The sequence below is a fragment of the Triturus cristatus genome, chromosome 9 (genome assembly GCF_964204655.1).
Source record: "Triturus cristatus chromosome 9, aTriCri1.1, whole genome shotgun sequence".
NCBI lineage: Eukaryota > Metazoa > Chordata > Amphibia > Caudata > Salamandridae > Triturus > Triturus cristatus.
The window spans coordinates 1,272,126,500-1,272,149,657 of NC_140592.1; the positions used below are offsets into that span (position 1 = coordinate 1,272,126,500).

A 23,158-nucleotide genomic window follows, 5' to 3' on the forward strand; every position below is an offset into this window, starting at 1 on the left:
AGAAAAAATCTATAAATAAGTAAATGAACAATGCCTCCCAGAAGAACCTAAGAACTCTCGCTCAACCTATATTACAGAAACCAGCAGTATTCAGCCACAGAACATTCATCACCTCAAAGACAGCAGACCAAACATGGCCAGGAGTACAGCCGTGGTGCACCTTGAAGAGGATTCTGAACCTCTGGCACTGCAGGGGGTTCAATCTAGTGACATAGATACAGCTATTGAACTAACTAACTGGTAGACCTTTACCGGGTGATGATGTAGCACGGTGTACTGTTGGGTGACGGTGTGGTCCTCTAGCCATGATGAATAGGTCGAACATTTCTTCTGGCCATGAAACATGTTGGCCATTTGTTACTTTGTGGCCAGAGCATGTGCCTGGTTTTTAACCAGGCGCCGAAGGCCCACATATTAAATACCACTGGCAGTCTTTTTTGGCACTTTTCTAGCCTCCCTTTAGATTGGGTCATTTTGATTTAGAGAGTGAGGTGTGAACTCTCTTACTCATAGGGAACTCACAAAGCTCATTGCGGGGGTTAGCGCAGAAGCTAACATTTGAATGACACCAAGTTAAACTGTTTGGTAGCACAATTCAACCAGCTTCTGGTGGTTGCTCCTGTGACGCATTTCCTATTTCTTACACAATTGTGGTCATTTTTTGACACCACACCTTGTTTTCATACAAGACTCACCCCAAGATGAATGACCACAAAATTAGGGGTTAAGGCCTTTTTTTGTGCAGGTCTTAAAAGGGTTCTTACCCTGACTTTCAGGGTGTAAGAAGATTGGAGTTTTCAGTCTTTTTTGAATGAAAGGTGAGTGGAGGGCACCCCAGTTTCCTCCAATGTTCCCCTCTACAGTCCTCTTTGTTTGTGGACAGGAGTACAGCCTGCCAACCACTAGCAAGTGGAGGAGGAGCAACATTACACTAGTATGAGGACATTAACCTGCACTGTGTTCAGTAATGTTTTGCAGCGATGCCAATACTGTCCAATTGACTAAAGCAAAAAAAAAAAATAATCAGAGGGCAGTTCTAGGCAGGAGAGGGTTTGTGAGCTGCTGCAGTCATAAGTGGTCCACTTTCAGACACTTCCATGGATAATGAGAAAGGTTTTGCTCCAAACACTAAATGACAGAACTTACAAACCTATAAGTTTTCAATATGCAAAGCAACAACTTACACCAGGATGAGAAGGATACACACCACCAGAAACTGCTAGGGAAGAGAACAGCCTGCAGCTAGCAGGGTCAGCAACATCCAACCACTGCTAACCAAAGAATTCCTACGCCACACAGACTAGAGGAGGAGCACCATATGCCTCCCAGAAGGGCATCAAAGACCACCAACAACTGACAAAAAGAGGAGGAGGAACCCAAGAAGACCACCACCTGGAGGACAATGATGAACCTCAACCAGAAGTATCAACGCAAACTGCTAAAAGGAAACAGACTGTCAGGAGAACCTATTGGCCGCTAACTGGAGGAGATTCACGAAGCAGCATCAAGGCGATGGCCAACAACAGCAACAATACAAAACACTAAACGCCACCCAGAGAATTCAATATCCACTCAGAAGAAAAAGGCCTACTAACCATCACAATGAGGATATCCACCAAACACCGCTGATGTGAGTCAAAGCATAAACTGGCACGAGAAAGAGGACCACCAAACACCAATGCAGAACAAACTCCCCAGAAGAAAAGGTATGTCAATTAAAAGGAAGATGAACACAGAACATCACTATTAGGGGAAAAAGCACCAATCCCAGAGACAAGAAACACTTTTAAACGCCACCAAATGGGACCACCAAAGATTACACAGAAGGCCTGCCAGTCACTCACAGGAAAATGACCACTTATCACCAGGGGAAATATCAACCACCAACAGAAATCACAGCCAATCCCTAGCACCACAAAGACACATAACTAACCACTACAAAGTAGTAGCTCATCATACACCACTCAAAGCCAATTGCCATACAGCTCCAGGATGGTGAACAAACTACACTGAGGGCTAGACAAACTAACTGAATTTTGCATGATGAAATAATAATTACATAAGAAGACTTTGCCTGAAGAGCTAAGAACAATACGCAGCCATAGAGTAAGAGGATGGCGTACCAAAGCCACGGGATGGGATTCGTAAAGACATTAAAAGACAGTTCAGGCCTACAATCAAGTATATGTGTTCTGGATTAGGCGTGCAACTCAGAAAAGCTTGAATATGTTCTAGGGATGGGACAATTTAGAGTTGGTCACACAACAGCATAGCATCAGCTCCTCCAGGAGATGGTACCAGCCGGAGGTTGTAAAGAGGAATAAAATGGTAAAGACTCTAAAAACCTTCCTGTCTACCCAAACCTGCAAGTTTCCTAAATGGACAGGTCTGCATCAGGGGCAGTAAACAGTGTATTGCACAGAGAGCAAAGGCTCTGGTATCATACCTTCTCCACGGCTTTGTGCTCAGAGCTCAGCATGGCGTCTACAGGCAAGGCTTGACGAAGCTCATCTGCAATAATACGAAGCACGGCGTCTTCGTTACTCTGCAACAGGTCCTCAAAGTCATCTACAAGAAGGAGAGAGTCTGGTCAGAGGCCTAGCTAGATGGAGCTGATCCATTCTAAAGAGCAACAAGGTAAACCTAGAACAGAAGGAAACAAGATCCCTTAAAGTGCACTGAAAAATCAAAGATAAATCAGAAGTAAGCTCAGGAATGATAAGAGTGAAGCCAGAAACACAACAGAAATGATAGGGTTCGGAGCATGAAGTCAGAGGGAACAGCAGAATACTTCACAGAGAACCCTAAGGAGCAGAGTGGAAAAAGAAGCTAGACACACATCGGAGCAATATTAGGGGACAGAAAAGAGCAATGTGGACCAGTCAAGACAGAGCACAATGAGAAGCCAGGACAGAACACCATGAGCTAGGACAGAGCACTGCAAGGAGCTAGGAAAAGAGTAGCAAGCAGCCCCTCCAAGCATTTGGAGAAGCAAGGACAAAAACAACAAGACGCCCCCAGGGAATCTGCACTGAGCCGAAGACCCACAGAGCATTCTGAAGGTGCTTTGCTATCCCCAAAGAGTGCTCGTCTTTTTGTTAGAATACTCCCATGCTCCCCACCCAAGTTCAACTTGCCCAAGGTTTTTATGTCTCACGCCTAGCGTTGCAGTGCATAGGACTGTTCGTGCAGCGACAGACCTCTTGTAGGGGGTTTGGAAACTGACCTAGGAATCACACACACTCGTGCATGTGCTTTTCCTTTTGGGCCACGCTATTGGCCTTTGCGTGTGTCTTTTTAATAAAGACAGCACGCAATTGGCCAAAGGCGGGCGCGTTGCTCCACCCATGGCCTATTGGTGTCTGTTACGCGCAGCAGCAACATATGTTTCCAATTATCGTGCCCAGACACGGGCGCCATAATTGGGAACATATGCTGCTGCTCGCAACCGCGCACGCACACCAGCAGCTCCCGCAGCTCACGCGCACTTTTCGCGGGCGTGTTGCTTTACAGTCAATGGGTATGAAAATAGCTCAGAGGTTTGAACGTACAGTTTGTCCTTTTGAGATTTGTGAGTTCGATCCCCGCTTCACCCCCTACCTGGGTGAAGGTTATTTTTATTTTCATTTACATTTTGTCCTGTCTTTCCCTACTTCCCCTCCATGCATTGCAGACTCTGTCCCTTCCTCTCCCACTACCCCTCAATTCATCCGAAGATTCTGCCCCTTCTTCTCCTACTGGTCTCCATTAACCGCTGTCTCTCTAGCCCTCATCCTCGCACTTTTGATATGTTCATCGCTGTTCTCTTTCCTGTCACATACTGTCCCTCCTTCCACTGTCCATCAGTCATCCCAGGTTGTCTATCACACTCCTGCGGTATAGCGCTTATCATGGACAATCGGTCACTCTCGCATTCCGCTCTGTCTCGCCCCCATCAACACTGGGTTAGCTCCACTCTTTATATGTTCAGTTTCGATTCTCGTCAGGGACCCGGGTCACATGATCCCCAGCGGGTTCTTGAAGACAGGGTCCTGCCACACCCTACACTTCATTGCACGCCCCTGTCAGGAGAGAAGGGGAGCCCTCGTGAAGAAGAAGGGGAGAAACACAGCAGAGCAGCCCTGTGAGTTTAACTTTATTTTGAAAGTTGTTTTCGTTGTTTTGCAGCGGTATAACTGGGCGGGCCCCAGACCCGTTGATAATTACCATCGGGCGTTAAAACGGATACACAACGGGACCAGTTTACTGGCAAAGAACACTGATCGATTTTTGAACATTAAATGCAAATGCTTAAAGGTAATCGATTCCTGCCATTTAGTTCCTCTTCATATTTCACATGTTACATGAATGTGGCCGTCGGCTCTCACCTTATAGCTATAAAGTGGGCTCGGTCCATTCCTGGGCACTCAGAAGGTGCTGTCACTGGGATACAAAAAATTATAAGGGGGGTGGGGGGTGGAAGAGAGGCTTGGATAGGACAATTAGGAATTGAGTGAATGCATTAAACAATTGCAAAATAATTCCATAATTGTGGAAAAGTACTTCTGGAAATCAGCTGCTGGTGCGATTCATGCGTCATGTACAATTTTTCAGTCCACGGTTTTGGTTAGGTAGCAGCTGTAACTCGATGGTGGTGTTCATGTGTTCATGATTGTAACCACATGGTTAAAATCAATAGAACGTCTATATTACTAGACGTATTACTTAATAAGCATTGGCAAAATCAATAGGTCTTGCTTTGTGACCTATTTACTTTGCCAATGTATTCTAAACACGCTGCAAAGAATCCCTGGACCTGTGCAAGGTGGATAAAGTTAAACAAGCATTTGTAATGCTATAGGTCTCGCATTTTCGAAACTTTCACCTATTGGTATTGTATATGACAATGCTTTGTATTTATGTGCACTTTGTACTCGTAGTCGTTGTTTGCAGAATTTCAAAACACATAAATAAGTGGCATTGTCATTTACAATGCTAATAGCTCAAAATCTCGCAAATGCGAGACCTATTGCATTGCAAATGCTTGTTTTTATTCTACCCTAATGCTTTCCATGAAGCATTCCTATAGACATCTCTACCAAAGGGGTTGTCTCCTACACCAAGATGCTCTCACCGAGCATACATCTCCTTCCCCGTACAGAGTGGTATTTTAGGTGCTATTTTCCTTATTAAATTCCCGTCACCCAACCAGGTGCTCCTAGCTTCAAAGAAAGCATACCCTTGACTTTGTCTAATACTCCAAGAGTGTATCTTCTTTCTCCTCCCATACTCGTTGGTCTGGCTCCTACAGGTGCATTGACTTCGAATAATCCTCCAAGAGTGCATCTTCTCTCACCTACCATACTCATTGGTCTGGCTCCTACAGGTGCACCTAGTCTCAAAGAGAGCATACCTGTGACTAATCCTCCAAGAATGTATCTTCTCTCTCCTCCAATACTCGTTGGTCTGGCTCCTACAGGTGCACCTAGTCTCAAAGAGAGCATACCTGCGACTAATCCTCCAAGAATGTATCTTCTCTCTCCTCCCATACTCATTGGTCTGGCTCCTACAGGTGCACCTAGTCTCAAAGAGAGCATACCTGTGACTAATCCTCCAAGAGTGCATCTTCTCTCTCCTCCCATACTCGTTGGTCTGGCTCCTACAGGTGCACCTAGTCTCAAAGAGAGCATACCTGTGACTAATCCTCCAAGAATGTATCTTTTCTCTCCTCCCATACTCATTGGTCTGGCTCCTACAGGTGCACCTAGTCTCAAAGAGAGCATACCTGTGACTAATCCTCCAAGAGTGCATCTTCTCTCTCCTCCCATACTCGTTGGTCTGGCTCCTACAGGTGCACCTAGCCTCAAAGAGAGCATACCTGACTAATCCTCCAAGAGTGCATCTTCTCTCTCCTCCCATACTCGTTGGTCTGGCTCCTACAGGTGCACCCAGCCTCAACGAGAGCATACCTTTGACTTCGACTAATCCTCCAAGAGTGTATCTTCTCTGTCCTCCCATACTCGTTGGTCTGGCTCCTACAGGTGCACCCAGCCTCAACGAGAGCATACCTTTGACTTCGACTAATCCTCCAAGAGTGTATCTTCTCTCTCCTCCCATACTCGTTGGTCTGGCTCCTACAGGTGCACCTAGCCTCAAAGAGAGCATACCTGTGACTAATCCTCCAAGAGTGCATCTTCTCTCTCCTCCCATACTCGTTGGTCTGGCTCCTACAGAAAGTGTATTTGCTTTTCCTCATCCTGATATCAGCAAGACTGCCCAACCTCATGGTGCTGCAAGAACCCCTCAGGGTGCGTCTTTCCCACCCCTAGGATGCTGTTCTATCCCCTCAGGGTGCATTTCCCCTACCTCAAGGTGCCCTTGTATCCCCTCATGTTCCATCTTTACCTCCCCAGGGGGCTTCCTTCCCACTTCAGGGAACTGCTTTACCCTTTCAGGGCGCATCCCTCCCACCTCAGGGTACTGCTCTACCCTTTCAGGGTGCATTCCGCCCACCTCAGAGTACTGTTCTAACCCTCACAGTGCATCCCTGCCACCTCAGGGTGCCCTTGTATCCCCTCACGGTCCATCTCTCCCACCTCGGGGTACTACTCTATCCCTCGAGGTGCATCCTCCCCCTTCAGGGTACTGCTCTATCCCTCATTGTGCATCCCTCCCACCTCAGGGTACTGCTCTATCCCTCACACTTCACCTCTCTCACCTCATGGTGGTGCTCTAAGCCCTTCAGGGTGCATCTCTCCTACCTCAGGGTGCCCCTGTATCCCCTCACGGTCCATCTCTCCCACCTCGGGGTACTACTCTATCCCTCGAGGTGCATCCCTCCCACTTCAGGGTACTGCTCTATCCCTCAGGGTGCATCCCTCCCACCTCAGGGTACTTCTCTATCTTTCACAGTCCACCTCTCTCACCTCATGGTGGTGCTCTATCCCTTCAGGGTGCATCTCCCCTACCTCAGGGTGCCCCTGTATCCCCTTACGGTCCATCTCTCCCACCTCAAGGTGCCCCTGTATCCCCTCACGGTCCATCTCTCCCACCTCAGTGTACTTCTCTATCCCTCAGGGTGCATCCCTTCCACCTCCGGTATGCTCTATCCCTCAGGGTGCATCCCTCCCACTTCAGGTATGCTCTAGCCCTCAGGGTGCATACCTCCCACATCAGGTATGCTCTATCCCTCAGGGTGCATCCCTCCCACCTCAGGGTACTGCTCCAGCCCCTCACAGTCCATCTCTCCCACCTCATGGTGATGCTCTATCCCCTCAGGGTGCATCCCTCCCACATCAGGTATGCTCTTTCCCTCACGGTGCATCCCTCCCACCTCAGGTGCTGCTCTGTCCCTCAGGGTGCATCCCTCCCACCTCAGGGTACTGCTCTATCCCTCAGGGTGTATTCCCCCCCACCTCAGGGTACTGCTCTATCCCTTGGGGTGCATCCCTCCCACCTCAGGATAATGCTCTATCCCTCAGGTGCATCCCTCCCACCTCAGGGTGCATCCCTCTCACATCAGGGTACTGCTCTATCCCTCCGGGTGCATCCCTCCCACCTCAGGGTACTGCTCTATCCCTCGGGGAGCATCCCTCCCACCTCAGGGTACTGCTCTATCCCTCAGGGTGCATCCCTCCCACCTCAGGGTACTGCTCTATCCCTCAGGGTGCATCCCTCTCGCCTCAGGGTACTGCTCTATCCCTCAGGGTGCATCCCTCTCACCTCAGGGTACTGTTCTATCCCTCAGGGTGCATCCCTCTCACCTCAGGGTACTGCTCTATCCCTCGGGTGCATCCCTCCCACCTCAGAGTACTGCTCTATCCTTCAGGGTGCATCCCTCTCACCTCAGGGTACTGCTCTATCCCTCAGGGCACATCCCTCCCACCTCAGGGTACTGCTCTATCCCTCAGGGTGCATCTCTCTCACCTCAGGGTACTGCTCTATCCCTCAGGGTGCATCCCTCTCACCTCAGGGTACTGCTCTATCCCTCGGGTGCATCCCTCCCACCTCAGGGTACTGCTCTATCCCTCAGGGATCATCCCTCTCACCTCAGGGTACTGCTCTATCCCTCAGGGTGCATCCCTCTCACCTCAGGGTACTGCTCTATCCCTCAGGGTGCATCCCTCTCACCTCAGGGTACTGCTCTATCCCTCGGGTGCATCCCTCCCACCTCAGGGTATTGCTCTATCCCTCAGGGTGCATCCCTCTCACCTCAGGGTACTGCTCTATCCCTCAGGGTGCATCCCTCCCACCCCAGGGTAATGCTTTATCCCTCGGGCGCATCCCTCCCACCTCAGGGTACTGCTCTATCCCTCAGGGTGCATCCCTCTCACCTCAGGGTACTGCTCTATCCCTCAGGGTGCATCCCTCCCACCTCAGGGTACTGCTCTAGCCCTTCAGGATCCATCCCTCCCACCTTAGGGTACTGCTATATTACAGAACTCACAAAAAGGTAACCGTATGGTGTATCTACACTACTCACCAGATATTCACTGTGGGGATAGGGTGACAGACGCACACATGCGTGAAGACGAGAACCCTCGCTCACCCAAGGGTGAAATGCTTCATCACTAGGTTCCCTCTTGCACACTGGGACTGGAACGTATCCAGTGTGGGCTACAACTCTCCCGCAGGACAGGAGCATGAGGTGTTTTGGGTCATCAAATGTAGGGTTGAGTGAGGAGCAGAGTGCAGGAATCAAATTGTGAGTTACAACTATCTCCTGGATGACAAAGTCAATCCTTTATTAGTGTCTCCAGTGGATAGGTTAAAATCAGCTAAGTGAGAATAGGGAAATGGCTGTTCCCTATTAAGATCTGGTCAACATGTTCCTGCCTAGCGGACCCTAAAAGTTCTTCGCATTCCTCAGGGCCATATACTTCGACACTGTGCTCTATAAATGTGAGTAAATTAAAGAAATCAATTAAATTACCATACTTTTACTGGTATGGCATTGATCTGTGGTACCAGCTTGAAGTCAGGTCCCCACTCTGTAAGGATATAAGAACATACATTGAAATACAATATGCATTTCAAATGTCCCATTATCAACAAAACACCAGTGTCTATCACCATGACTGCAAAATTGTAAAGTTGCAATTATAAACAAGCAGTTGTATGAAGTCTCACCAATTGGAGACTTCTAGTCTGCATCAACTTCCTATGTCCTTTAGATAGCAGGTCTCAGGATTCTAAAGGGATAAGGGGTACAGTAGCACATAATCAGACACAACACTAATATATTCCATCAATTCTAGCCCCCTCCTCCTTCTAAAACACTCCATCTCTAATCACAACAGGTCATGATACGTCCAATTCACTGCACCATTCTATGAGCGTACACCTCTAGGGGGTGCCTGCCAGGGTGCATCAAGAATGGATCTATATTTCACCTTATCTCTCCCTGTTTAGTTAGTAGGCGGTCACTTGGTTACTGTTTCGTGTAACACCACGTATGATCAGTGTCCGTGTAACAGTGAGTGTGTCCCATTCACTGCGCTGTAATTGGCACTAACCGGAAGTTAATTCACTCGCCTGATCATGTGATAGACATGCCAAACTCAACTAAAGTGAGTCCACTACCTGTGGTCACAAGCATGTTGCTTGAAACCCCAAGTATGTTACACAGCAGTGGAAATACCCATAATGGACAGAGCACCGATAACCCAGTCGAGAAGGGTGTAGAAGATGTAGGTCTATGTGTCTGCTATGAGGGAAGAAGTTTGATGCCCTGTGTGAGACCCGGAGATGTGCTCCAGATCTGATGAAGCAGCATGTGGTAGTGTATGAAGCACGGAGAACTACGCCTAAGGAGTTTGGGGATAGTTTTGCTCACTGTGTATACAAACCAAGTGACTTGTAGTTTGTGAAGTTGTTGGAACGTGATTTAGGACAGTCAGGTCTCGATTGAGATTGCCATAAATGACTTTACTCCTGAAGTTTTCGGGATTCTGGGTTTATTTATGCAGTTACTTTTAAATGTCCACTCATCTTAAATTGGTTGTTCTGAATTCTACAAGACTGTTTATGGCCCTTATTCTCTTTGGTAGCTAGTCACCAAGCTTGGACGCCTGAACGTAGCACCTACTTCTAATGGGTATCTTTTTAAAAAGGAAACAATCGGGAATAGCACTATTTTGGATCTGATGTTTGAGCTTTGACTACACAGTCTGAGGTTTGACTGTGTGAAGATGGGTCCACTCCCTAGAACTGCTCAGCGCGCAAGCAGAATACTACGTACAATATTCTTCTCTCTTCTGGCAACAGTGTAGGGCTTTGAGGGTAAGGGTAATGGGGTCCTGCCTGCCTACGTGTAAGATGTCTAGCTGCATGTTCTGGATTCTTCACAACTTGCTTATTTCATTTCTTTAGAATTAAGGTGTAGAGGCCATCTTCATACCAAAGGCTGCCTTTTCGAGGAGCTTACAAAGGATAGGCCCTTTGGATACTAGTTTGCAGGGTTCCAATAATAAAAGCCCTGGCTTCTTTACTTGAAATATCTCTAGTTGCTAAGGATCAACCGAGGATAGCTCTGGCAGGTATGACCACAGGAGCTTCTTAAAGAATGCTTCAATATATTTTTGTAGGACAGGAGTCTTGGGGAGATCCTGTTGTGTTTACAGCTTTCATCCGTTCCTTGGTTTCAAAGAGTCGAAGGGGTACACCGCTGGTTGTATTTTGAAAGAAGCATTGTTTGACAATGGTTGTTTTACAGACTGCTTGTAGTTGGAAATATCCTTCCAGGTCTTCAACCATTGTTGACGAGGTGGCGCGGCAGCAAACTGCAAAGCTCCTAAGTACCTTCTATGCTCATCTGTGTGCATGGTGCATTATGGAATATAGTGTTTTAAAGAGGTCTTTACTGGGGCATGACGCCCAACTGATGCAATGAGAAAAGTTAGACTTTTCGTTTACTGGACAGATATTCTGTACTGTCTTTGGAACCTAAAATATGTTGTTCTTACAGTATGTTTTCCTGCATTGTCTTTCAAGAAGTCGGATTTCCTTTTTGCATCGTTTTATAACGGAACTAAATTATCCCACTTTTCGATGAGGTCAATGTAGAATATTTTGATAGGAATAAATGGACAATTTTGGGTTCAAAGTTTTGGTGGCAGTACCTTTTCCCCACGGTGTGTTCATGTCAAAATGCTGCCATGGTCTAGGAGACATGTTTGTAGTAGTACCTTTTGCTGGAGATACGGTCCTGGGGAGATTAATGTGAATGATGTTTGATAGCTCCAGGTTGTGAAGTTGTTTTTATGTCTTTTTGATGATAAATCGGCATTGATGGCGCAGCATGCCGGATATACGAGTCCCATGACTAGCTGATGGAAGTCCAGAGATTATCGGTCAGAAAGTAAACTGGAGGTGTTCTGGAGTACGGGGCATCTAACCAAGTATTGAGATCACCTAAGGTACAAAGGGCCGGGGGGATAATAGTTATCTCCAAAACCGAGCCCAGAAGCACATCAGTGAAAGCTGGGTTGTGAGGTGGCAGTTAATAGATGAGAAGGGATGAAGACCTGAAGGTTAAGGTGGGTAAACAACATTCCATTACTGAATATTCATTATAATGGGAGGTAGGCATGTTTTTGTAGACCTCCGTTAGGCCTCCACTACTCTTCTTGAGCAGACGTTTTCTGTACTGAACCAGATACCCATCTGGGTCAGCGTTATGCCGAATAAGCGCAGCATCACTAGTGTGAAGCTTACGATCACACTTCAACCTTTCCGCAAATGGTTATGTGCGTACTCTAGGAAAGACTAGAGGACACGACTCATGCCTATTTAGAACGACATCACCCTTGAAATCACCCGTGTTGCCTCTAGTATTACTCCACAACTTTTCTCTTGTGTAAACAGGCAATCGTAACAGGGCCACAGTCTGACAGTGTACCGTAGGAGACCCATAGGAGGTGATCGCTCTCTAGCCAAATCCGTAGATGCCAATCAACATTTTAAGGAACAAGCAATTTAAGATGAGTGGACATTTAAAAGTAACTGCATAAATAAACCCAGAATCCCGAAAACTTCAGAAGTAAAGTCATTTATGGCAATCTCAATTGTGAATTTAAACCAAAATGCAAGAGTACAATCCCTGTTACCACTGACACATCATTCTTTGACATTACAGGCAGGTCTCAATTTAGGGGTGAAAGGCTGTTTGTGAGAGGAACCTAACAAGCACAAGCCTTTCGAGTTTAAAAGGTCTGATGGCAGCAGGCTTTTACAGCCAGAAGAAAAGACAAGGACTTCAGGTTGAGCTCTAAAGAGGTCTCTAAACCATTTCTTCCTTGTTTCTAGTTTCCACTGTTTCTTTGTTTCCAGGGTGGCTTTGCTCATGGAGGCTACGGCTCAATAAATACTATATTCTGGATTGGAAATGGGATTTTCGCCCATGCAGAAGTGCAGTGACCGCACTAATATTAAAGAGCAAGTAGGAATGAGGCATTTTTGTTGGTAACGCTCACCTGGATGCCAGGTTGGATCCTAATCACAATTACTTGGACTAAGTCCAGATGACCCTGGCAGCACTAGGCAGTGCACTTAAAACTCATCCTATCTGTTTTAGGGACAATTTAATGTACGATGTATGCTCTCTAAAAAGCTGGCTGGAATCCCGTGCAAATGAGCTTCCTCCTACAAAGCCCCGTGCTGCTAATGGCGGCAGAGATTCAGCCCTTGGTTCACTGAGACTCTTAGGAAAAGTAGAAGTCTCTGCAAACGTTTGGAGAGAGCGTGGAGGAAGGACTTTAGTTCCGTGGATAAGTTAACTTATAAAGTGGCATTAAAAGCCTATGTTCGCTTGGAAAAAAAGAACTTCTTGTCCTTAAAAATAGAGAAAGCAGGCAATAAAAGTAAGGAACTATTTAAAATTGTCAAAAATTTCTCTGCCCCATGTGCAACAAAAAATCTTTTTATTACCACGAATGAATGGATGACCAACATTGCACACTGTTTTTATACAAAAATCACTACCATACAAGCTTCGTTGGAGGAAGTACCCGCAGCCACAGCAGCTATTTTTGATAACCCCCCCCTCACCCTCAGACCCCTGCGCTGCGAAAATTCTCGCATCTGTTGCAGAGGTGATAAACCCGACCATCAACAAGGTTTTGAACCTCTCTCTGGCTGAAGGAGTGATGCCTAATAGTTGGAAGCATGGGAAAATTCTTCCTCTTCTAAAAAAAAAAATCTTCCGTCGACCCTTCTGTAGCCAGCAACTACAGGCCAATTTCGTTGCTGCCTTTTTTCTCCAAGGCCTTGGAGAAATTTGTAAATAAGGTTGTTGCGGAGTTTGTTGAGACCAACTGTGTTTTACATCCAAGCCAATCCGGTTTCCGAGCTAATTTTAGCACGGAAACAGCCCTTTTGGAAATCTCTGAATCCATTAAAGTCACACTTGATAAAGGAGGGAAGGCAGTTTTGATATTGTTGGACCTATCCGCAGCTTTTGACACCATGCCCCATGAACTCCTTTTGGGTAGACTCCAAGGGTGTGGTATTGGGGGCACGGTCCTGCAGTGGTTCAGATCTTATCTGGAAAATCGTCAGCAAACAGTTTGGTCACCCCGTTCTGCGGCCCCTATCCCGCCACTGAATGTAGGTGTCCCAAAGGGATCTATTTTAAGCCCCACTTTGTTTAATGTGTTTATGGCCCCTTTGGTGCCATTGGCAGAATACTATGGCGCTAAAATCATTTCTTACGCCGATGATACACGACTGTTGTTCACGTGTGGTAAGGATGAGGCCCTTAATGGGAACAAGATAAACATCTGCTTGTCAGCAGTATTTGAGTGGTTTAAACAGAATCAACTACTGTGCAATTTGGAGAAATCAGAAATGATTTTCTTCTGTCACAATCCGGAGGAAGAGTGGCGTGACTGGTGGCCACAGAACATGTCTCCTCCTGCTACCTCAGCCACAACTGTCAAGAATCTTGGGGTAAAATGGGACACGGATATGTCCATTAAATCCCAGGTTCAGGCTGTGGCTGGCACATGTTTTGGCCTACTGAAAATGCTGCGTAACTTCCTGCCGTTACTTTCAGTTTCCCACAAGAAAACAGTAGTACAAGCACTGATTCTGTCCCGTCTTCATTATGTAAACGTTCTTTACGTCGGCCTTTCGGATTATATTATTGGCCGCCTCCAGGTGGTACAAAATGCCGCGGCTAGAGCCATACTTATGGTGGACCTCAGGACTCACATGACTCCTCACCTGAAGTCCTTGCATTGGCTTTCAGTACGCAAGAGGGTAAATTTTAAGGTCTTGGTGCTGGCTTATAAGGCCTTCCACAATATTGGGGCCTTATATCTGAGAAACAGGTGCCAGCACTATGTTCCATCTAGAAGTTTGAGGTCTTCCAATCTGCTACTCTCGCAGATCCCAAGGTTCTCCCGCTCTCGTTTGGGTGGACGGTAGTTTCAGGTGGTGGCCTCTCGGCTCTGGAATAACATGCCTCCAGCCTTGCGTCAGGCGCAGGACCTCCTCAGCTTCAGACGCAGTTTAAAAACCTAGCTGTTTGCACAATAGTTCAGCGGCCTCGGGGCATCCTGTTTGGTTCTGTCACTGGTTCTTTTTCCTTAGCGCCGGGACACTCTTGGGAGTAGCCGCGCGCTCTATAAGTACCCAGTAACATAGTAACTAAGGCTGAAAATGAGGCTTCCATCAGATCCATGCCATGCTGGTGTACCACGCAAAACAAGGAAACTTTCTAGTCTCTTTCCCCATGACATTGCATCCCCATTGTTAAAGTGCTCGAAGCTCTTGCCCTGCAATTACGTTCTCTAATAAAAATAAAAAGGGAAAATGTCTAGGAGGAAGGTAAAGGAGAAACCCAACTCATTTCCACACAACACATCAAAGGACTCTGGGATCTAACCTGAAGTTATGAATGTGTATTGAGGAGTAATGACAGGCGGGTTAAATATGCCTGATTAGTCTGGTTCTGGCAGAGAAGTAGCCTATTAACCATGTTATGTCTCAACCTCTCATGCACTCTAGTACAATCCTTGCGGCTAGGGCTTAGAATTGACAACTAGGATTCCTGTGCATACAGATCGTTCCTCTTATAGCACCTTCAGGAGTATGAGGTGGTTGGAGTGCAAACATGCTCGAAACTGCCCTCTAGGTAGCATAGATTCTGCTCATGTCACCACCTGTCATTGCTGCTCCAGCTGTTACCTCGCCCACTTACTGCAAACATGCAGCAGGATGTGGTACCTCATTCTTTAGAATGTTGTACGGGTTCTGCTCAAGTCACTCTTTGGAATACCGGGTCTGGCCTGCTCCAATAAAGCTCATTAGGTATAAACAAAGGCTGAGCTACCTTGCCACATGTGTACTACATCGTTAGATCTAATTGGAGAAATCCAAAACTCATCCTCATGAAACCACACCAATGAACACCCGACAGTACATGTTAGAACTTCCGCATACTTCTAATACAGCACAAATGTGCTACAGAGGTAGCAACCGCTTAGCTCCCAGCATCACTTGCAACCAATGTACACCACTATACATCCAACAGAGCACATTAGGCAGAAAGTATCACATATGCAGGATCAGCTCAAAGATTCACACAGCCAACCAACATTACCAGGCCTACACCATCTCGAAATGAGCAGGGACGGTGTGGCTTAGTTAACTAAGAGATGAGTGATCAACTGGTGAATGTCTTCCACCAGTCACTCCAACATCAAAATCATATCCACAGCTCACTTAATGTGGCACTACAAACCAAGCAGACAAAAAAGAACACAATTCTCAGGACAAATAATCAAAGCACAATTAAGGCTTTGTTCTGAGATGTAAGCTCTGATGATATGACACAGCAACAGGGGTGAGGGCACTATGGGTCAGAGGGCACATATTTTCTTGAAAACTCTTGGAGCAGATTTAAGTCCAAAGGCAGTACTTGAAACTGATAGCGATTTCCACACTTGCAGAAATGTAGGAATTTCTGACGACAAACAGAAATGGGAATGACAAAATAAGTTTCTATAAAATCTATTGTAATCATAAGGGTTTCTCTGGAATGCAAGTAATTATCTTGAGAAAAGACTCACTCTTGAAAGGAGGTCTCCTTCTCAACTGTATTGTTTTTCAAGTCAATTAGGAGTTTGATTACTCCCGACACTTTGAGAACTAAAAACACAATGGAAGAAGCCCCAAGCCGTACTCCTTTTATAGGAACTGGAACAACGAACTCCTTTGTTATGAGACAGAATTGCCTAAAGCATTACCAACTTCTTAATAGGATTGTGACGTGCAGGGGGTAATTATGGTCCCAAAGTCTATAGGAAGGAAGATTTATTCTACAAGATATCCTTCCTTGACCACTTTCAGCTCCCAGACATTGGAGCAGATTTTTCTAAAGCCAACATGAAATGTTTGATTCAGCCTCCAACATGCCACTTGGGGCCAACTTCAGCATAGTTATGGATGTGTAAATTTATTGAGGTAAGCAGCTTTCCCAATCTGGTCAAAACATCCAGCAAATTACGTTTCATGCTGCTTCCTTGTATTGTAAGTCTGATGTTTAGGAGGAGCTCTTCCAGAGGGTTGTCAAAAAAGAAGACTTTGAAGAAAACCACATATTAGCAGAGATTATTGTTGAAAGGAAGAAAAACGTTTCTTCTCTTTGAACAACCAACATAGCTGTTTTTCCGACTCTGGGCCAAAGAGTTTAACTTCTTCAGATGGAAGAAGTACTGAGTTTTTATGAACTGAATCAGTGCGCCTTTCTTTGCTAAACAAGCTCTTCAGGGCTGCAATGCCTGCTCCTTCACCAATGGTGACACATGCAGTTCATCAAAGGATACGTCTGATAACAATTCCTCCTACGTTTTTGATTTGCAGCAAGGACGTACACTCCAAGCCCTTGCGGACGGCTTTAAAGAGCTCTTTAAAGTCAGGGATGAGCGACTGAGAAAAATAAGCTCCATACACGCCCACTCTCATGGCTAAATGAAATCCAGCATAGGACTTTTTCCATGCCAAGTAAGCTTCACGTTTGGAAGAGAACCTTTTCCGCCATAGGGACACGATGAAGCAAGCTTGCAACTCAAGAATCCACTGACACTAGTCCCGGAATCGTTTTTCCATACCCTCTAAACGATGTAACCTGGAAACAAACTTAGGTGAATTCATCTAAACCAGGTATGTACTTTCCCTAAGGATTACAAAGTGCAGTGATACTCAAAGTACTATCCGGGGCCGCATGCGGCCCTCCTGACCTTTACACATGGCCCCTTGATCAACAGCATCACTGCGCTGCTATTCCCTCGGCTCAGCACTATCATTAAAAAGCTGTTAAATAAACAAGCCTTTATTTAGAAGTTAATTGAAGTTAACGAAAGGAACTAACTAGGTGGCCCTGCACCACTTAACTTTTGAAACACATTCATTTTCAAAGTCATCTTGCACCAAAAGTACCCACCGCCTCCAGATCGCCACCCTATTAGCATGGATAAGGCCCTCGGTCACAGTCCAAACTTTGTGGCCCTTGCAAAAATGTTTGTGAGTACTCATGACATAGTGTGTGTGATGATGCAAAGATTGGTGCATGGAAAAAGCACACTGAAATTGTCTTAGTACTTGCCATGAAGAAGTATCTGCAACATCATCCCATGGAAACCCCTTCTTACTATGGTGCTTCATAAATATCTTGAACAAAGTCTATTTATCAATGTATTTTCCTCTTTGGTCAGAAGTGGACATTTCTACCTCTTTACCCTCAGAGTGAGAGGAATCAGAAGGAGAAACCTTATTTATTTATTTATGCTATTGTAGTAGGAGGAGCAGGACTATCCATAGAGGACAGGGTCTCAAAAATGATTATAGTTATTTTTCCACAAAATCGTCCTCATGCCACCCTCTAGTCTGTTTCTTGGGAGAAGGAGAGAGGGAAACATAAGATGAAGAGTCCTCTAAATGGTGCCTATCCGGAGCTTGGCCATGATTTACAGAGCAAAAACAATAGAAAAATAGCTAAACAATTCTCTTGGGCGACTCTTAAAAACACAACTTACCTGAAGCCCATGCTACTTTAAAATGTAATAATGAAAGAGTAGAGTAGAGTTGTGAGTGGCGTCAAGTGGCATAGACTGGAATAGGATGGCATAGAAAAGAGTGCTGTAGAGTGGAGTGGCGTGGGGCAGAGTGGAATAGCGTAGCGTTGCGTAGAAGAGAGGAGTGTAGTGGAGTGGTGGGGCGTACAGTGGCACAAGTGGAGTAAAGAGCCATGGATGTATTGTGGCATAGGGTGGAGCTGAGTGTCGTAAAGTGAAGTATATATGGTGTGATGCCCAAATGTAAACAGTGCATTTTTCTTTTCCTTAGATGCTATGAATATTTCAACAACTGAGTAAACCTCCTTCAAACACTTTCATATCGAATTATAATTACTACTGTAACACACGACCATTGCTATTTGCGTTCTGCAAAGAGGCCAAGGGCTGGATAAACATGTAGTGTGAATAAGGTATGATCTTCGGTAAGGCACGGTTAGAAACTCCACTGCCATCAGCCAAACTCCACAGCTGTGACTCATACCCTGACCCCCAGCCCCACTGTGAGTCACACTGATAGACAAGACAGCAAGAGGTGTATACACACCATACAAGATTCATACCCAACATCCTTACCAAAACACAGTCTGTAAAATGCAAATACTCGTAGTAAATAAATGCGAAGTAAAATATGTGAAATGTAAACTTTACTAACTGGGACTAACTTAAAGGTTTCTACAGTCCCAGAGGAGACACTGATTGACGATTTTGCCTTTAGAGTTAAAAGTCATTTATATAGGAACCCGTTTCAAAGGGGGTTCTAATCAATTCCACTTACTGAGCACTGGCAGAGCCTGCCCCACTTAAAGCACTGGTGCACTCCCTTAATCCATCCTACATATCTCCTCATACCTCAAAATGAGAAACTGACATTCTTTCTCCCAAATCATAACAAGATGCCTTTATCTGGTAGATCTCAACCCCATCGGTTAACCAGTAGATAAGTGCATCCTGGGAGTTGTAGTTCCGCTCGCTTCTTTAAAGGTAAGCGCTGTAAGTGCCAGCATAACTTAAGGTATCAAGACTGCTAAGCTGTTATGTGTCCTGGCACATGCTCTTTCTGTACCCCCGCCGCATCTTTAATGCATGCACACACACATGCATGCATGCATGCGCACACACCCCTCTACTTGTCCCACACGCCGACTGCTGGCAAGCACCAGCTGCCCAGGACAGCTCCCCCCCCCCCAAAGCCCATCTATCCTCTCACCCTCTCTGATGCTGTGCAGCACCCCCGGCAGGGCCCGACCTGATATCCCCCGGAGCAGAGAGCGCAGGGCAGAGAGGGCATTAGGGGCGTCCATAAGGGGGCAGATGGCACCGTGATCAGGACTGCGCATGCGCAGGACGCACAGCGCCAGCACGTGCGGAAGCCGGTAGTGCTGAAGTGCGCGTGCGCAATGTAGACATGTAAACACGGAGGAGTCCCTCCTCTGTGTCTACATTGCGCACGCGCTCTCCAGCATTGAACCAATCCACTGCATGTGAGTGAAGCACTTGCCTGCCCCTTGGTTGGGCGGAGGGGGGTGTGGCTGGACCAGGGGCCACCCCCGGGCGCAGAACCGCGACAGAGTGTAATGAAGCATATAATGTAGATTTAAAGTTGAAGTCCTTTATAAGCAACCTCGTACAGCACAGGCAAGGAGATCAAGACGCGTCCTCGGCTACACTCCAACTGAACTCCCCCGTGTTCCACCCACCACATAGAGAACACAGAACGAACAACACTCAGTACATAAAAATCTATTAAAGAGATATCACTACACATCCCCCTTCTTTATCTATGCAAAGCCCTTATCCTCTCTATATAAATAATTAAATAAATAAAAAAAGATTAAATAACATAGGCTAACTATATATATGTAATACAAACATAATCTTTGAATTTCTCAGGTTTGAAAATTTTCCTCCCAAAACTGCTTGTTTTTCCTACGCAATTTTGGTTTGTACGATTACTTGTATTAAAATTACTGAACTCAGAAGTATGACAAGGCTCATTGCTAGTGGAAAAAGTTTCCTCATCTGGAACATTTACATTGGATGTGTTACTAATATTGATCCACCAGTACTTGTCATAACTTGAGTCAGAACTGGTAGGGTGATTTTCATTTGCGCCATCATGTTTTTTGACAATGGCCAGTTTACTCATGTGGTAGATGGATCCATCTTCTAGTTGGACTGTATTTCTATTAACTTTAGCAATTCTTTTTGGTTCGCTAAATCTATTTTCACCTTTCACAATCTTCCTACTAGATTTCACTCTTACCCATTGTCCCACATGAATATTTACATCCTTAACTCCATGTTTGTTATCAATATATATCTTGTTCTTTTGTTGAGTTTTACTCATACAATCTTTAATTTCATCAATGTCCCAATCAACTTTCCCTCCTTTGTTCATCCAACCAGGATTAACTTTGGAGTGGGGAATTCTGCCTCTCATGATGACAAAGGGACTATTGCCAATTTAATCATGTATGGTAATTCTATGGCTCCATAACATTTTCATAATTTCTGTATTTAAATCTTTCTTATTATTCATGGAAAGCTGTACAATACCACCTCATTGTTTCCACCGTGTCAATTTCTAAATGAGGCCTTTTATAAGGCTGGTAGATCGCCATTTTCAGCGGAATGGGAGCTACTCTGTCAATTTCTATCGCTACATGGGGTTGGAAGGGCGTAGGGTGCTGCCAAATGTGCAAATATTGCGCCTGAGCACTATAGCAGTTCAAAATCAGGAGCACCCAAGCCCCCCTGGGCAAAGGGTAGTGTCAACAGCTTCCAGGATGCTCTAGGCTGCTTACCCGCCCATACCAGGTCAAGGACGTGGGATCTCAGCTTTCTGAAAAGTGTGTGTTTAGCGGCATCGGAATGTTTACGAACATATATAGGAGCTTGGTTAGTATCACCATTTTAATGATGGCTATTCGCCCCATTAATGACAACGGAAGGTGCTTTCATTTCTGTATTTTGCACTCTATCCAGTCCATCACTTTCGCGTAGTTTGCCAGCCATATTTCCTGCACCGATCTGCTCACCCATATTCCTAAATATTTTACTTCCTCACTTGCCCACTGTATAGGGTATTCCGTGTCGATCTGGGTAGTATTGTCAGTGAGCGGAAAAATCACGGACCTGGACCAGTTCACCTGTATGCCTGTAAGTCCATCATAACGGACAATCTCTCGCATTACTTCCACAAAGTTGTCCTTGGGGTTTGTGAGGTATATTATCATGTCATCTGCATACATTGAGATCAGCAGTCCTCTGGACGTGAACCCAATGCTTCTTTGCGTGTGATGTTGGCGAAGCCGAGCCGCGAATGGTTCTGTGGTGATGGCGAAGAACAGTGGCGACAATGGTCAGCCCTGTCTTGTTCCCCTGGTTATGGCGAAAGGTTCCAACATCTGCCCATTTATTCGTACCCGTGCCATAGGTTTCGTGTAAAGCAACTGAATTTGTTTAATAAACAAGGGGTTAAACCCCATGTGGGGAAGCAGGACAAAAAGGAATCGCCACTCCAACGAATCGAACGCCTTTGTGGCGTCTAGTAGTGCAGCAATTGCTTGTACATGGGGGGCCAGGTAGTGCAGAATTCCAAACAACATTCGTAGATTAAGGGCAGTTTAGCGGCCTGGTATAAAACCAGACTGGTCTGGCAATTCTATCTGCGGCAGCATGGGTTGCAACCTGTTGGCTATGAGTTTGGCATAAATTTTAGCATCCAGATTTATGAGGGAGAGTGGGCGGTATGAGTCAGGTGCTGTAGGATCTTTTGCAGGTTTCAGCAAAGCTATAATAATAGCCTCTCTCAGCGTGGGGGGAAGGATACCTGTCTCCATAGCCTCGAGATATACCTGCAACAGGCGTGGCGCCAGTATATCTGAGTATTTTTTATAAAAGGCCGCAGTAAGCCCATCTGCCCCCGGAGCCTTACCAGCCGGCATACTGCTTATTACTTGCCTAATGTCTTCCACCATGATGGGAAGCTCCATGTACTGCCTAGCACTGTCGCTAAACCATGCCAATGCCATGGTATCCAAGTAGTCCACTATATCAGACTGGGAAGGGTTAGTCTTGGAAGCATATAGCGTTTCGTAATACCGGGACATTGTGTTTAAAATTTCTGGCGGTGACCTGACCAACTCCCCGTCCTCCGTAGTCATTTCAGTTACGTAATCCGCTCCCCTAGGTGGTCTGAGTAATCCCGCTAGTGTTTTCCCGGCTCTGTCCCCCTCGCCATAGCGCCTTGCCTGGGCATTTTTATATAGGTACACCGTTTCTCTCTTCGCCTCCGCTTGATACTCTGACAGTTTAGACCGGATCCGCGCCATAATAGCAGGAGTTGGGGAGCGAACCTGCATTTGCTCCAGCTCTCCAATCTTCAGCTCCAGTCTCCGCAATGTGGTACGTATATCTTTAAGGACCTCTTTTTTGAGTGCTATACAATCACCTCGTATCACAGCTTTAAACGCTTCCCATACCTTGCCAGGTGATTCCACTGTGCCCTCATTTAGTGTGAAGTAGTCTTCTATCTTCCCCCGTAACTCTTCTCTAAAGACTTGATCCTGCAATGCCCTAGAAGGAAACCTCCAGCTGAACGGAGAAATATATGGATCTGGCACTTTAAATGTCAGCTGTACAGGTGCATGGTCTGAGAATGTACGCAGGTGGTGTTCAGCCGCCATTACCCAAGTGTGCATATCCCTAGACAACAACTAGAAGTCTAGCCTCGACCAGGCGCTGTTATGGTGCGTCACACATGTGCCCTCTCTAAGTGTTGCGTGTAACAATCTCTAGGAGTCCACTAGGTGCATGTCAGATCTAATATCTTGCAGCATCGCAGTTGCTCTCGGGTGGTGCTCACGTGATGCGCCCTGCCTGTCGGCCACGTCCGAGAGGACCGCATTGAAGTCGCCCCCCATATGACCGAAGTGTTGTTCAATGCTTGAATCATTTGCTTGATGCGTTGGAAGAAATCAGGGTCGTCCGTGTTGGGGCCGTAGGTGTTTATGATCATCGTGGGTGTGTTGTACAGTGTCCCCTGTAACAAAATGTACCGTCCTTCCCTATCTATCACTGTGTGGTGTGTGCGCCAT

At 46.0% G+C, this 23,158-nt stretch overlaps 1 protein-coding gene across 4 annotated transcripts in view; it reads right to left on the reverse strand.

The window, feature by feature from the left end:
* LOC146799746 (uncharacterized) overlaps nucleotides 1–19,418 on the reverse strand; it is an 83,547-nt gene extending 64,129 nt beyond the window's left edge. For all 4 annotated transcript variants that reach the window (XM_085627430.1, XM_085627431.1, XM_085627429.1 and 1 more), the window contains exons 1-2: nucleotides 19,267–19,418; nucleotides 2,447–2,568 (exon numbers count right to left, since the gene is read on the reverse strand). In XM_085627430.1, coding sequence (XP_085483556.1) covers nucleotides 2,447–2,568; nucleotides 19,267–19,396 — 252 coding nt within the window. In that variant the 5' untranslated portion in view covers nucleotides 19,397–19,418. The remainder of the gene's footprint in view (nucleotides 1–2,446; nucleotides 2,569–19,266) is intronic.
* Nucleotides 19,419–23,158: the final 3,740 nt, after the last annotated feature.